This window comes from Poecilia mexicana, unplaced genomic scaffold, assembly GCF_051168715.1.
Source record: "Poecilia mexicana isolate PSO_F unplaced genomic scaffold, ASM5116871v1 scaffold_14, whole genome shotgun sequence".
Lineage (NCBI taxonomy): Eukaryota > Metazoa > Chordata > Actinopteri > Cyprinodontiformes > Poeciliidae > Poecilia > Poecilia mexicana.
Genome location: NW_028263383.1, coordinates 13,185,365 through 13,199,029, shown reverse-complemented (window position 1 = coordinate 13,199,029; position 13,665 = coordinate 13,185,365). Strand labels below are relative to the sequence as shown.

At 36.8% G+C, this 13,665-nt stretch overlaps 1 protein-coding gene and 1 long non-coding RNA gene across 2 annotated transcripts; one reads left to right on the top strand and one right to left on the bottom strand.

Moving 5' to 3' along the window:
- Positions 1-1,559: 1,559 nt before the first annotated feature.
- On the bottom strand, positions 1,560-9,009 carry LOC148155487 (uncharacterized). Its single transcript, XR_015765186.1, has 2 exons — positions 8,612-9,009; positions 1,560-4,619 (listed from the first exon to the last, which is right to left on the bottom strand). It is a non-coding gene; the product is annotated as an uncharacterized LOC148155487 (long non-coding RNA).
- Positions 4,501-13,319, top strand: LOC148155486 (uncharacterized). Its single transcript, XM_088012220.1, has 11 exons — positions 4,501-4,636; positions 5,569-5,611; positions 6,432-6,475; positions 6,930-6,957; positions 9,247-9,278; positions 9,351-9,389; positions 9,463-9,499; positions 10,167-10,216; positions 11,987-12,046; positions 12,116-12,160; positions 12,626-13,319. Exons 1-11 carry the CDS (start codon positions 4,537-4,539, stop codon positions 12,664-12,666), a joined length of 519 nt encoding a protein of 172 aa, XP_087868346.1. The 5' UTR covers positions 4,501-4,536; the 3' UTR covers positions 12,667-13,319.
- The last annotated feature ends 346 nt before the right edge of the window (positions 13,320-13,665 follow it).

Sequence of the window (13,665 nt, the reverse complement as noted above, 5' to 3'; positions counted from 1 at the left end):
TTGCTTCGAGTGTTTCACATTTTGTCAGGTTAAAAACAAACTTCAAAGCATTTGCAGTCCCGTTTTATATGACACACCAACAAAAAGTAACACATCAACGTGAAATAGAAGGAAAATAATAAATTATTTGAAACTTATTTTACTAATAAAAATCAGAAAAGTGTGACATATATCAGTACTGACAGGAGCTCAGGAGGAACAATCTGTTGTCACATTTGGTCATCGTTGAGAGTCTTGAAGGGGAATTTCACATTTTGCACATTTTTATTCCTCCATTTGAGTTTCAACAGCACCTAAAAACAAGTAAATCATTTAAAATAACACCCAGCTGTGTTTTGGTAGTAAATTTATGTTTTTTAATATCTGGAAGATGAGCTGTTTCAAAAAGCTTTAGAAAGAAACGCCACAAATCAGAAGGAGCCCAGGCCGTTACCTAGCAACCCCAGAGGAGCCCAGGCCGTTACCTAGCAACCCAAGTTGAGCTCCAGGGTTGAAGTGATTGAAGTTTGTCCTGTTAAAATAAAAGACAATGTTGGAATAGAAGCTGCTTTAGAGCAAACGTTGTTGTGTTCTGGCCCTGGTTAGCAGGAATGACTGTAAAATGAGCGAGTAAAAATCTAAATAAAGATAATAAAGTGAGGGGCCTGGCAGAAACAATCTAAATAAAGATAATAAAGTGAGGGGCCTGGCCCTGCAGCTCATTAGTTTTGCTCTGTGACCAGTGGAAACCACAAAGCGCCGGATGTGGGGAGACGCTGAAACAGGAAGCAGAGCTGACAGTCGACCTGCTGAACAAAACAGTGAAGAATGAAGGCGGCTGGATCTCTGAAGGTAACAGAAACCATTTATATTTATATTTATATTTATATTTATATTTGTTGCTGTCAGTCTGACAGGCTTTTGTTCACCTGCTCAGATGTTTTTCAGAAATCTCTCCAATAAACAGTTCAGGTAAATCTATTCACACATCTTAAAAGTTTGTTTCTCAGATGAGAACTACTTTCATTCTTTATGATTTTTCAGAACTTTATCAATATTTAAGAGGACAAATAAAAAACATCAACTTTGATGTCTTAAAACACATAGGGTGATTTTCATCCCATCTGTCAGATAAACGCAGTGAAATTAAAGTTTTACCAATATCATAGCAATAATACTTTAAATATTTACAATCATGATTTATTTAAATAATCTCAGTTCATTAAACTAAAAGGCATAAAATAATATTAAAATGTTAGTTTGCATTGGTGATACTTTTATTGTTTACCAATGAAGCATTGGACAAATGGAGGGAAATAAACTAAACAAGAATAATAAAATAAAATCAACAAACATGCAGAGCAGAAGCTGAAGTATTTATGATTTACAATATTTATTGACTTTACAGAGAAATACTGCAGCAGACCTGAACTAGGAGAGCAAACAGCATTTAGGACTCAGAGTCCAGCGTGGTTACACACACACACACACACACACACACACACACACACACACACACACACACACACACACACACACACACACACTCACTCTTATAATGTAATGAAACTGGTACGAACTTCATGAAGAAATAACATTTTATTTCAGCCATGCAGATAAATCAGTGAATTTAGAACCATGTGTTCAGACCTCCGACTTGTTTTTGTGAGTTTCCCAAACAGGAACAAATATGGCCGCATCTAAACCTGATTGATTGAGGTCAGATGTACAGTAATTTAATATTTTGCTACTTTTATCAGAGTTGCGTCTGATTCCGGTTAGAGCAAAACATCATAAAGTTTCTCTGTAAAACCAGCAGCAAACAATCTGTGATGGAAAACTTTCCGCCCACTGCAGAGCGACTTTCCACCAGAACCCGACTTCACTCGAGAAAATCAAACAAACTTTAAGGAAAATTATGATCAGTGAGTAAAAATAGCTGCTTCATGTTTCAAAGAGTTCACACAAAATCTGTGCTGAAGTTTTAAAACGTTTTCAATTACTGATCGGCTTTATAAGTTTATAAGTTAGTCTATTTTGTCAATTATTTCACAATAATTTTTTAAATAATATTTCTTTGTAAAATAAGTAAATATTTACCCCCAAAGTGTTTTTCAACTTGAACTTTAATCTGTGCTGCAGTTTACATTCATTCAATTTAATCTGGCTCAGTTTTCTGTCCCAAAATAATCCAGAAATCCTCTAACAACCAATTCCAGACAATATTTTGAAGTGGGGACTGATTAGATATTAAAGTTACTAATTAAAGTTTTTGAACATTTTACTGAAACTTCTTAAATCTGGGAAATTAAACCTCAGGAAAGTTATATTTAACTGAAATCATTTTGTCACACTACTTTAAAAATGATCAAACTTAATGTTTAACTTTCCTTTTAAACAGAATGCTTTTGAGTGTCTTTATACATTACTATGCTAATAATCATTGATTAAATATACTAAAACACAAAATCAAGCTAAGCTAATCCAATCGGCTAAGCTAGGCTAGCTGCTATTACATTTAGTAAACCTTGTTGTTTTACTGTGTGGCTCTTTGTGATATAAATGGCAACTAAACTTGAAATGTTCAAACATAATTCTGTTTCTAAGACATTTAAAGTAAAACTAGATATTGACTAACAACTAGCTTACTGCATTTAGCTGGAGCTAAAGCAGCTTTTTAAGCTAAGGATTTTAGTAGCTTTTTACCTTTAAAATAAAATTGAAGCTAAACGTATTTTATACAGTGTTTACAGGTTGAGGTTAACCCTAAAAAACGGCATCAGCTTTTCGTGTCTGACATTAAATCAAACCCGCCGTCCTGGTTTGGGTCAGGTTGGCCTAAAAATATTTAGATTTTCCAAACATCAGAATAATGAGACAAAAACAATACTTTTAACTTCAGGTTCAGCTTTATTTGTGAAGGGTAGTTGATGTTGCAGCAAGTAAAAAAATCTGGAAGTAAATTATTATTTATATTTATTTATTAGTCTTGGTGCTTTTCTGACCTAATTTTGCCAAACCAGATTCAATATGATTCATAAAATAGGATCATCAGTGACGGGCGAACAGCTGCTGAAACCTGCTGTACAAGTAAACCCGATTGATTGATCTGAAACTTTGAGTTTTCTCAGAAAATCGGTCGTTTCTCTGCAGGTTGAAATGGTCATCAGATCATTTTCATCCTGCTGTGCTTTGCGTTATGGAGCTGCTGCCTATAATCCATCCATCGTGTGATTAGTTTTCTTAAATAGGAGAAAAGTTTTATCATCCCGTCGACAAACTCATGGATCAGCACCTTCATCACCATCTTCTTCAAGTGTCCAAAGTTTAGTAGCTTAAAATTCAGTAAAATAGTCTTTTCTGTAGTTTGCTGCTGCAGCTGAGGCGGTCTGTCTGATTCAACGTTTCCACAGAAATCAGGACTTTGTGATTTTTCTTGTCTTTAAGCTAACGTCTGATTAATTTGGTGGTTTGATTATTGTTTATTTGAAAGATCAATTTGTGTCCAGGCTTTAACTTATTTCAATATTTCCACATAAAATGATCTTCGTTTTATGAAGCATCAGTTCTTCCCCTCATTCTGTCAAATGTATGGAGCTCCATTACGGCTAAATGTTTCCATTCTCTAGTTTAATCAGACTAAATGAATTTATTGTTCCTGTAACGAGGTTTTCTCCATTTATTTGGCTTCTTCCTGTCGGAGCGGCTTTTCAGCCATGATAGTTTGAGACTCGGCCGCCATCTTTACCAGCTTTTCAGTTCTGTTGTTGATGAACACATTTCACACCAAAACTCAGTATTTAAATATTCTTTTCTCTCAATATTTTTGTCATTTAGAAACTTAAAACAAGGAATTTTTTCTCTGATTTCATGTCAAACAGAAAATAATGATGTTTCGTTTACAAAATCTGTCTTCCGCTTTAGTATTAAAGGTTTTCAGGTTGTTAAATATCAGAATTTTGTTATGACTTTTTCTGTTGTTCACATAAAATGGAGATTGTTTGTGATGTCAGTTTTCAGGCTCAGGACTTAAAACCTGTCTGAAGCTTTCGCCAAAATTAGGATCATTATTTTTTTAATATCTGTTAAGCGGTAACCATTCATTGCCATAAATTTAGACCCAATTGAACTTTAAACTAAATAATTAAGAATCAGTTTAACAAAAGAAACTTTAATATCTCTGAAAACAAAATCTTTCCAAGTATTTTTGTCCACTTTTTACTGCAAATATCTCAAAACTGAAAGTAATTTTTCAGAAAGAAATAACAGTTTGTTTTAAGCCAATAACTCCTGAATATTAATTAAAAAGTTACAGTTCAGAAATTAGGCTTACTGTGAACTGAGGTGTGTGTGTGTGTGTGTGTGTGTGTGTCATTGCAGATGTTTTCTGGGACCCAGTGAGCGCTGTGCTGCTTCCTGGCTGACGGTGAGTCCTGCAGGCCGAGCCGCTCTCGGTTTTCTCTGAGCCGACCACATCCTGTGAAGCTCTGCCTCGCTGACAGGAAGCCTGCTGACCGGCCCAGATCGACCCGTTTATCTGCTGGTGCTGCAGGTCCGATGGGCGACTCGGAGCCGCTGGCGGCGGCGCTGTCTGCGGCCGCAGTGCTGTCGCTCAGCCTGCTGTCGCTGCTCTGTCTGCGCTGCAGAAAGAAATCCAGTAAGTCTGACGCCTCAAAGCTTTAAATCTGACTTTATCACTGCGTCCATTCATTCAAGATGCTTCTACACTAAAAAATATGAATTCTTTAATCTGGTTAAACTAACCTTCTGCCGTTAAAACGCTTTTTGGAAAAACCTCAGCTGCCCGAAAAAAATCACTTAACCCGACATTTTGGGAACTGAGAAATCATAATTAATTTTTATCTATATTCCTGAAGTGGAAAACATAAACACCAGGATCAACCTGCACACTGTAAAAAATAATACTGGGACTGGTTACTGTTGGCTACTTAAATGATAAACACTTAAAAACATAAACTGGACAAATATAAAACTAAGATGTGTTTTAAAGTTAGATATTCAAATGAAAAATTTATATTAGAAGTTTAATGATAAAAATTTGTTTCTTTTCATTTTTCAGATATTTGAATGTTAAAATTTTATTGTTTATTTTTTACTGTGTGTAATCCATCCATCCATCCATCCATCATCCATCTATCCATCATCCATCCATCCATCCATCCATCATCCATCTATCCATCATCCATCCATCATCCATCCATCCATCATCCATCTATCCATCATCCATCCATCATCCATCCATCCATCATCCATCCATCCTCCATCCATCCATCCATCATCCATCTATCCATCATCCATCCATCCATCATCCATCATCCATCTATCCATCATCCATCCATCCATCATCCATCCATCCATCATCCATCCATCCATCCATCATCCATCCATCATCCATCCATCATTCTCCGTCCATCATCCATCCATCCATCCATCATCCATCCATCATCCTCTGTCCATCATCCATCCATCCGTCCATCATCCATCCATCCATCCATCATCCATCCATCCTCCGTCTCCAGTGGTTTCTATCAGTTTTTCAATACCTTATAATGTTTTTCCGTTTTGCAGCCATAATTCATGCAGAGTCTCAGATTTATGACCCCCAGATCTTGTGAGTATCAAGAGAAAAAAACATGATAAAAATAGTTTTGGTTCAATGCTGTGAAAAGTATTTGGCTCCTTTAAATACTTTTACTTCTGCTTCTATGTTTTATATTTGAATGTTTCAGATCAACAAAAACATTTTAATGTCATGCAGAGACGAGCGGAAGAAAAACGACTTAAAATAAAAAGATGCTCGATCCGATCCGACCTAAAGTGAAACAGAAAAACATGAAACGTAAAAATAAAAACTTCACTAAAGATTAAAGAATCTGAAACGAACAAAACATCAAGAGACCCTCAGTTCACAAAATGGCTTCACTTCGGCCATCTTGGTTCTAGTTCGGCCATGTTGGCTTCACTTCGGCCATCTTGGTTCTAGTTCGGCCATGTTGGCTTCACTTCCAACATGTTCAGGATTTTCTGGTAGAGAGTTCATGTTTCCTTCCAGTTCCCAGATCATCATACTGCCACCGCCATGTTTTTCAGCAGAAGTGACAGGATGCTCTTCCAGAAAGTTCAACTTTGACCTCGTCTGTTCACAGATTCTTCCTCTGAAAGAATAAAAGTTATTTTCATTGGTGGCAGTTTTAAGTATAAAGGCCGTGACACGCTTTGGTTTTATTTCAGATATTTAAAACAAAAAATTAAATCAATAATTATCAATATTGACTGATAGGAATCTCACACATCGTGAGCCAAATAAAGAGATTTCTGCCATCAGATGTTTGTTTGATCTGAAACATTTAAACTTTTTTTTAAGTAGAAACAGAAAATCAGTTGGAACATTTATTAGATTTGTTTCTGACATCGTAATTCTTTGTTGGCAGTCAGCGTGGGGGAAGTAAATTCGCAGTGGTGAGATCGAAAACAGGTAAAAACTAAAAACAACGTAAACATTTTTAAGTGTTTGATGCTGTAATGAAACTGATTTGAATTTGATGTGTTGAACTTTGGTTTGAAACTCGACTGAGGAAACGCGGCTTCCTGTAGAACCGAGGCGTTAGCAGAGCTGCAGCTTTAAACTGCAGCAGTAAAACAGAACGAGAATGAAACTGATCGGCTGATAAACTGATCGGCTGATAAACTGATCGGCTGATAAACTGATCGGCTGATAAACTGATCGGCTGATAAACTGATCGGCTGATAAACTGATCGGCTGAAACTGATCGACTGATAAACTGATCGGCTGATAAACTGATTGAATGTTTATTGCTGTATTTTTCTGACTCTTTTTTTCTCTCCGTGTTAAAAGTTCAGATAATCGTGTTTATAGTTTTATTTTCCAGGTTTCTGGTCACCATGTTTTCTCTTCTCCTGTTTTTCAGTCACCAGAGCCAATCAGATGTCTTCAACGTACGTAAGAGACATGATTTCAGTTTTTACAGTGTGTCTGTCGTACATTTAAAGCAGAAAGACGGACAGACGTTTCTTTCATTTCAACATTTTTCTTTTGAAACCTACAGAAATTTGAATCAACTATAAAAAATTGCAGATTCAGATTTTTGTTCATGTCCAATAAAAACAAAAAACACCAAAATTGTATATTTGACTGAAGGACGAGGCACAAAGTTACACTGCAAAAACAAAATCCTACCAACTATTTTAGTTTCTAGTGTAAATATCTTAGTACACTTAAAAACAAAGCTAATTTACTAATAACTTTTCAACTTGAAATTTGTTCTTAAAGTTGATTTAAAAGGTTCCAGTCCCACTGGCAGATTATTTCACTTACATTTTTTTTATATTAATAAAATAATCTGACAGCAAAACCAGAATGTTTTAATTCAGTATTAAGGAATTATTGACTCAAAACAAGCTCTTATTTCTTGCTGAAAAGTTATTTGTAAACAAGTTTTGTCTTATTTAAAGTGAACTGGTATACTTACAGTAGGGATTAGACCAAATCTTGGTGAGATTTTGTGTTTTTGCAGTGTGCTGAGTTAACCAATGGAGGGTAAAATCGGTGCTCTCAGTCAACTAAAACATTTAATTGGATTAATCACTCTGATGAATCTGGGATTTATCATTATCCCTAACTTTGTTAACTGGAAATATAAAAATATACGCAGCCGTGTTTTTTTCAGGAATGGAGCTCTATACAAGCCCCGCCTCCTGCTGCACTCCGACCAAATAAAATGCAAGAAATCATCTGATTTTCTTTGTAGTAGGAAGCAGCAGGGACTAAGAAGCTAACTCCACTACACAGGCAGCAACAAACCTGTGCAGGTTAGATTTAACTAGATGCCCCGCCCCTTTCTGACGCAGCCCTGGATAACTGCCCACATTGTAAAACGCCCTGATTTCATGTTTCCTAAAAAATGTTTTACTGCCTCAAACCAAACATGTCTGGAGATTCTCAGTTTGCATGTTTTTATGCTCAGGAAGGTTTAAAGGAAGCCATTTTGTTTTAAAAGTTAACAGAAATGTTTCTCTCCGTTCACTTCCTGTGGAACTTAAGCGATGAGGCGACAGTCGCTGGTTCTCCTCCAGCTGACCATCAACACTTCAAACTGCTAAATGTAGAACAGTAGAGCAGCCATTTTAGTTTGTAAGCCGCATAGTGACACAGTTCAAGTTAAATCATCTCAACAGTGATAAAATAGAAACTCAACATTCAACAAATTATTTGTCTCTGTAATAAATCATTATATTTAATTTTTGTATGATCCTTTCCTTTTCTTCCCTTTTCACTAATATTATTTGAACTATGAATTTTACTAAATGTTCTTGCCAATCACATCATGTCTCTATGAAACCTTCAAAACTTAAACGGCAGCCAAAGAATCACACATAAATAACAGTCTTTGCCACCTTGTGTCGCATAATCCAAGTCAATGTTAGGGAATAATTAAAGCTTTTTAAGATTTCCTAAATCTCGGTTCGCCTTCATAGCTGAACCTGGTACCGAGCGCTGTAGCTAATATTAGCTGGCATTTTGCCGGTGGACATAAATACACTTTAGTAATATTCTATTCATAAAATATAAACGGTAATATGTCCATCTTACTTGTGAAACTTTATCCCCAGAAATCTCACGTCAGTAGTCCGTCGATCTGAACAAAAATATCCATCGATGCTGAAACTTCTGCTGCTGTTTTGGTTTAGCCAAGTAGGAGGGCGACCTCTCCAAGATGGCCGCCGTGTGTCCTGCGCCAGAGCAGCCAGTGCGGGGTCTACTCATATATATATGCAGGTATCCCTCCGCGCCGCTGTGATCCAGGTATCCCTCCGCGCCGCTGTGATCCAGGTATCCCTCCGCGCCAGATAATCTGCGTAGTGTCGCGTTTCAAGCCGATGTTTGACCCAAACCGTTAACAGGAAACAGCAAATCTTTCTGGGGAAAAAAGATTCAGTGCTGACATGGTCTAGTCAAAGTCCAGACCAAAACCTTATTGACATGCTGACCCGGAAAGAAAGAGCAGCTCACCCGGTTGAATCATGGGTTGTACTTAGTTTTCCACAGTTTTTCCTTGCTGTCATAAACTCGTTCAGACTTCAGTGTTATTATTTTACGTCCTGCGGCCTCCAAATAATCGGATAAATTGGCAAATCGGATGAGTTGAAACTTTTTTATTTAAGCTCATTAGGAACAAATTTTCCTGACTGAATAATGAGATGTAACAAACTGCGCCTGTTTTTCAGAGAAACTGCTGGGGACTCTGCGCTGCCAGACGGTAAGCCGCTGCGCCACTGTCAACGGGTTTTTATGGAAATATAGTCCTGATTAATTCATTATTGTTCTGCAGATCAAACTGAAGAGCAGGACTATGAAAATGTTACAGACTGTAAGTCACAGTATGAGTATTTTAATTTGTCTTCCTGCAAACATCTGAAATATAAAAGATTTTCTTCCTGCAGTGCAAACCAACAGCTCCAGCCTGGAACCCGACTACGTGTGAGGATCACTCATTTAAATCATTTATGACTTATTTAAATAGTTTTGAATCAACGATCATACAAAGAAAAGCAGAAGCTGCTGGTTTCAAGCTGAAATCATGTAATCAGACTGGAAGACAAAATTAAATGTTTTCATGAAATCAACTGTTAATTTAAAAACTAAACATGATGCTTGTAGCTTTTATACTGAGAAAAATCACAGCTAGTATTAATGCATATTGACTCAGTGAGGTAAATAAAAGTTAATAAATATTCACTTAAGCTACATTATCTGTTGATTGAAAGTTGGAACATTTTGACTGATTTTATTATAGGATTTCAACATTTTCTCTCCTAATTTATCCTCAAATTGAACAAAGAACTTTAACCCGAGTCTGTTGTAGTGATGAGGAGTTGGTTTACTGCAGAGGTGGATGTTAAATTTATGGAAAATATTTAAAGGTCGGAGCCCTGAGGGACACCTGAGATCTGAACACCTGGATGAGTAGAACGACAAGTTTAACTGAGATTAAAATAATTAATTCAGTTTGTTTACAGCACTAATTCCCCACGTCACATAAATGCACTTAAAAAAGCAACATCTGCTTTCCAGAGATGAAAACTATCATTTAAATTTAGGAATTTTATATATAAAATTTCTGTAACAGAGTTTTCCTGATTCACAGAGCGCCTATCGGAGAGGCTTTATACATAAATGAGAAGAGCAGCTTACCTGGTGAGTACATTAATGAAACACTGAACTTTGCTTCCTCGTGATTTTATCAGCTGTCATACACGGCTGTCTTTTATGAAGAACTCAATGTGGAGCCGTTATGCACAACTCAGCTTTATTTCTTAGTGCAACTATCCAACTACTGGATGTACAGCGCATGCTCATCAGTCTGCACCGGGCTACGGAAGCCTAACAGTGACATATCACTACATCAGGTTTTCCAGATCAGCAGCAAATTCAAAATAAAAATACAGGAAGCAATTGCCTCACTTTTGTCGATAGTGCCCCATATTATGGGGTTCCATTTGTGTCAAAAATAAGTAGAAGTCATATGTGTAGATATTGTTGGTCTATGTCGTTGCTATGTGACTTTGGTTTATGCCTATGGTCTTAGTGCTTTATGGATATGTCGATGTTGCATGTAGGTGATGCATATGTTAGATATTCCATCCCAGCCAGCATAGCTAGGTGGGCCCCATATGGGGAAAAGGATGGGAGACAATATGGAACCCATATGGGTTTATCTGCGGTTTCCATGGTGGGGCCACATGGGCTTGCCCACGTAGGGCCCATGTTGGCAGTGCCCCTACATGGACAAACCCATATGGGACCCATATTGTCTGCCCTCCTTTTCCCCATATGGGGCCCACCTAGGTAGTCTGGCAGGGATATGTCTATGTTGCATATGTTATGTCTCTGGCTGCGTCGTGGTTATTACTGTCATCTTGTCAGTTCATCTGCAGTAAAGCAGCGAACCCTTAGCAGTTGTGTTTTATGTAACGTCTGTGATTGATTAATGTCGTTGGTCAGTGTTGCTGGTGCCTGTTCTCTTTGTCGTTAATAAGTGTTTAAGTAGGTCATGTCTGATCAAAGTGTTTATTAGATATTACAAAAATATTGGTCTTTCAATATTAGTGTTTTCAAAATGCTTAAGATTTCTACCTTGTATTTTATTCAGGCATTAATCTAACCTCCTTCCTCAGCGCTTCACTTAGGAACTGTCAACAAATGTCCGAACCAAACTCTCCTGACAAACAAATGTTAATAAATGCCTTGTGACCAACTGACACAAAAAGTGGTAATTAGGATTACACGAGACCCCCTATTGAATTTTTAAGTCCTATTCAATATTTTAAATAATTTTGAAAACACTAATATTGAAAGACCAATATTTTTGTAATATCTAATAAACACTTTGATCAGACATGACCTACTTAAACACTTATTAACGACAAAGAGAACAGGCACCAGCAACACTGACCAACGACATTAATCAATCACAGACGTTACATAAAACACAACTGCTAAGGGTTCGCTGCTTTACTGCAGATGAACTGACAAGATGACAGTAATAACCACGACGCAGCCAGAGACATAACATATGCAACATAGACCAGTGTTTCCCAACCAGTGTTTCCTCTGCTTCAGCACACATGATTTCAATTGATGGCTGATTAACAGGGTTTTGCTGAATTGCAATCATCTGAATGGGGTGTGTTGAAGCAGGGGAACATCTAAAACATGCAGGTCAGTGAGCCTTGAGGACCAGGGTTGGGAAACACTGACAGACATATGCAACATCGACATATCCATAAAGCACTAAGACATAGACATCAACCAAAGTCACATAGCAATGACATAGACCAACAACATCTACACATGACTTCTCCTTATTTTTGACACAAATGGAACCCCATATATATTTCCATGGCAACTGATTTCAGCTGAATAATTATGAGCTGCTGAACGTTTTCGACATGAATGTGTTTCTAGACAGGGAGCTGAATCCGGGCGTTTACGGGAACGTTTTCCCGTCGCTGTCGATAGCAGAAGGTAAAACACAGTCTGAACTTTAAGGCTGAAAGCTGTTTCATTCATTCACGGCGCTTTTCCTCCAAACAGATGACGATTATGAAAACACAGAGTTCCTGGAGCAGCAAGCCAACGGTTAGTTATCGTCTTTAAATTAATCATCTGCAGCTTATTAAAGCAAATTTACACCAGAGACACTGAACTGAGAAATGTAACAGCTGCAGATCAACATGCTGCTGATTTAAACGTAAAATCACTACATTAGTAAAGCCAGAGATTTGAGATGGTAGAAAATAAAGAGCAACAATTATTTAATAAAATATCACCATGTTTACCTGCGACAAGGTGGACAATAGCAAATAAAACAGAAGAAAATCTAATTTAAATATTATAGTGTGAATTTTAATAACAGTTGAGACCAAATTAAGTAGCTTTATTTTAATGTTTATTATTTACATCTTCCAAAGTTAAAGACTTATCAAAAAATGTGTTGATTTTCAGAAAACAGACATTAAACTATTAACAATAGTTTAAATATATTGCATGTTTTATTGAATCATTTCGGTTTGAAGATAATTCCTCGCTTGTTTTCTTCGACAGATGAGCCGGACTATGTGAACGAAAACGGGGAGAGCACCTGAACGCATCACGACCAAACAGCAGTTTGGTTCATTACGCAACGTTTACAATGTTCTGTTTGTAAATACACCAGCAGGTGCTGCCCCCTAGCGGTGAACAAATAAATCTATTAATTTGTTTCAACTTTATTACTAAATTTATTGTTTGATTTGAGAGAAAATGTTGCTTTCACATCAAGTTACATTTTCATGAAAATACATCAGATTATAGATGAGCTGCTAATTTCCATCTAATCCCAATTTACAGGTCGGTGTAAAAAAAAAAAAAAGTTTTTAAGTTTTACCCAAACAATAGAAATGAATCGTTCTGCGTTTAAATAAAATACACAGAAATGTGATGTTCAAAATAAATTCATGCTTTTGAAAGGTTCTGCATGAATAAACTAAACATCCACAATGTTTTTGCAAGTTTAGACAATTTTGAATTAAAGAATTAAAAGCGTCTTTTATAATTATGCTTTAATCCGGGTTAATGAGAAAAGATTTTTTATTGAGTTAAAGTCATTAGCTGCGTTTCCATTGACTAGATAAATGCACAAATTTAAATTATTAAAATAACTTTGCTTGATGGAAACTAGGGGAAAAGTATAAAATGTTTTTGTCATGCGATGAAGTGGGTTTTTTCAGCTGTATTAAAATTAGTATATTATGCTAAACTGCAGTGGAAAGTTTTTTTCATCACGAGTCACATGAGCAACAGGAAGTTACTACTGCTGGAAACCAGGAAGAAGAAAACAGGAAGTGGTGCAATGATGATGTTTTTAATCAGTGGTCCCCAAACTTTTTCCTGAGGGCCACATAACTTTTCCCTTCTCTGGTGGGGGGCCGGAGATTGTTTGGGGGGAAGGGGGGGGCGTTTCTCGATTGATTTTTACCCATAAAGCACATGGGCAAAACCCATGAGTGAAACAGTCACTGGGACTAACTGGTATATATTCCATTGAGGGAATGTAACTTTAACATATTAATCTCTGATGTTAACATAAAGGCTCGTTTTGAAGT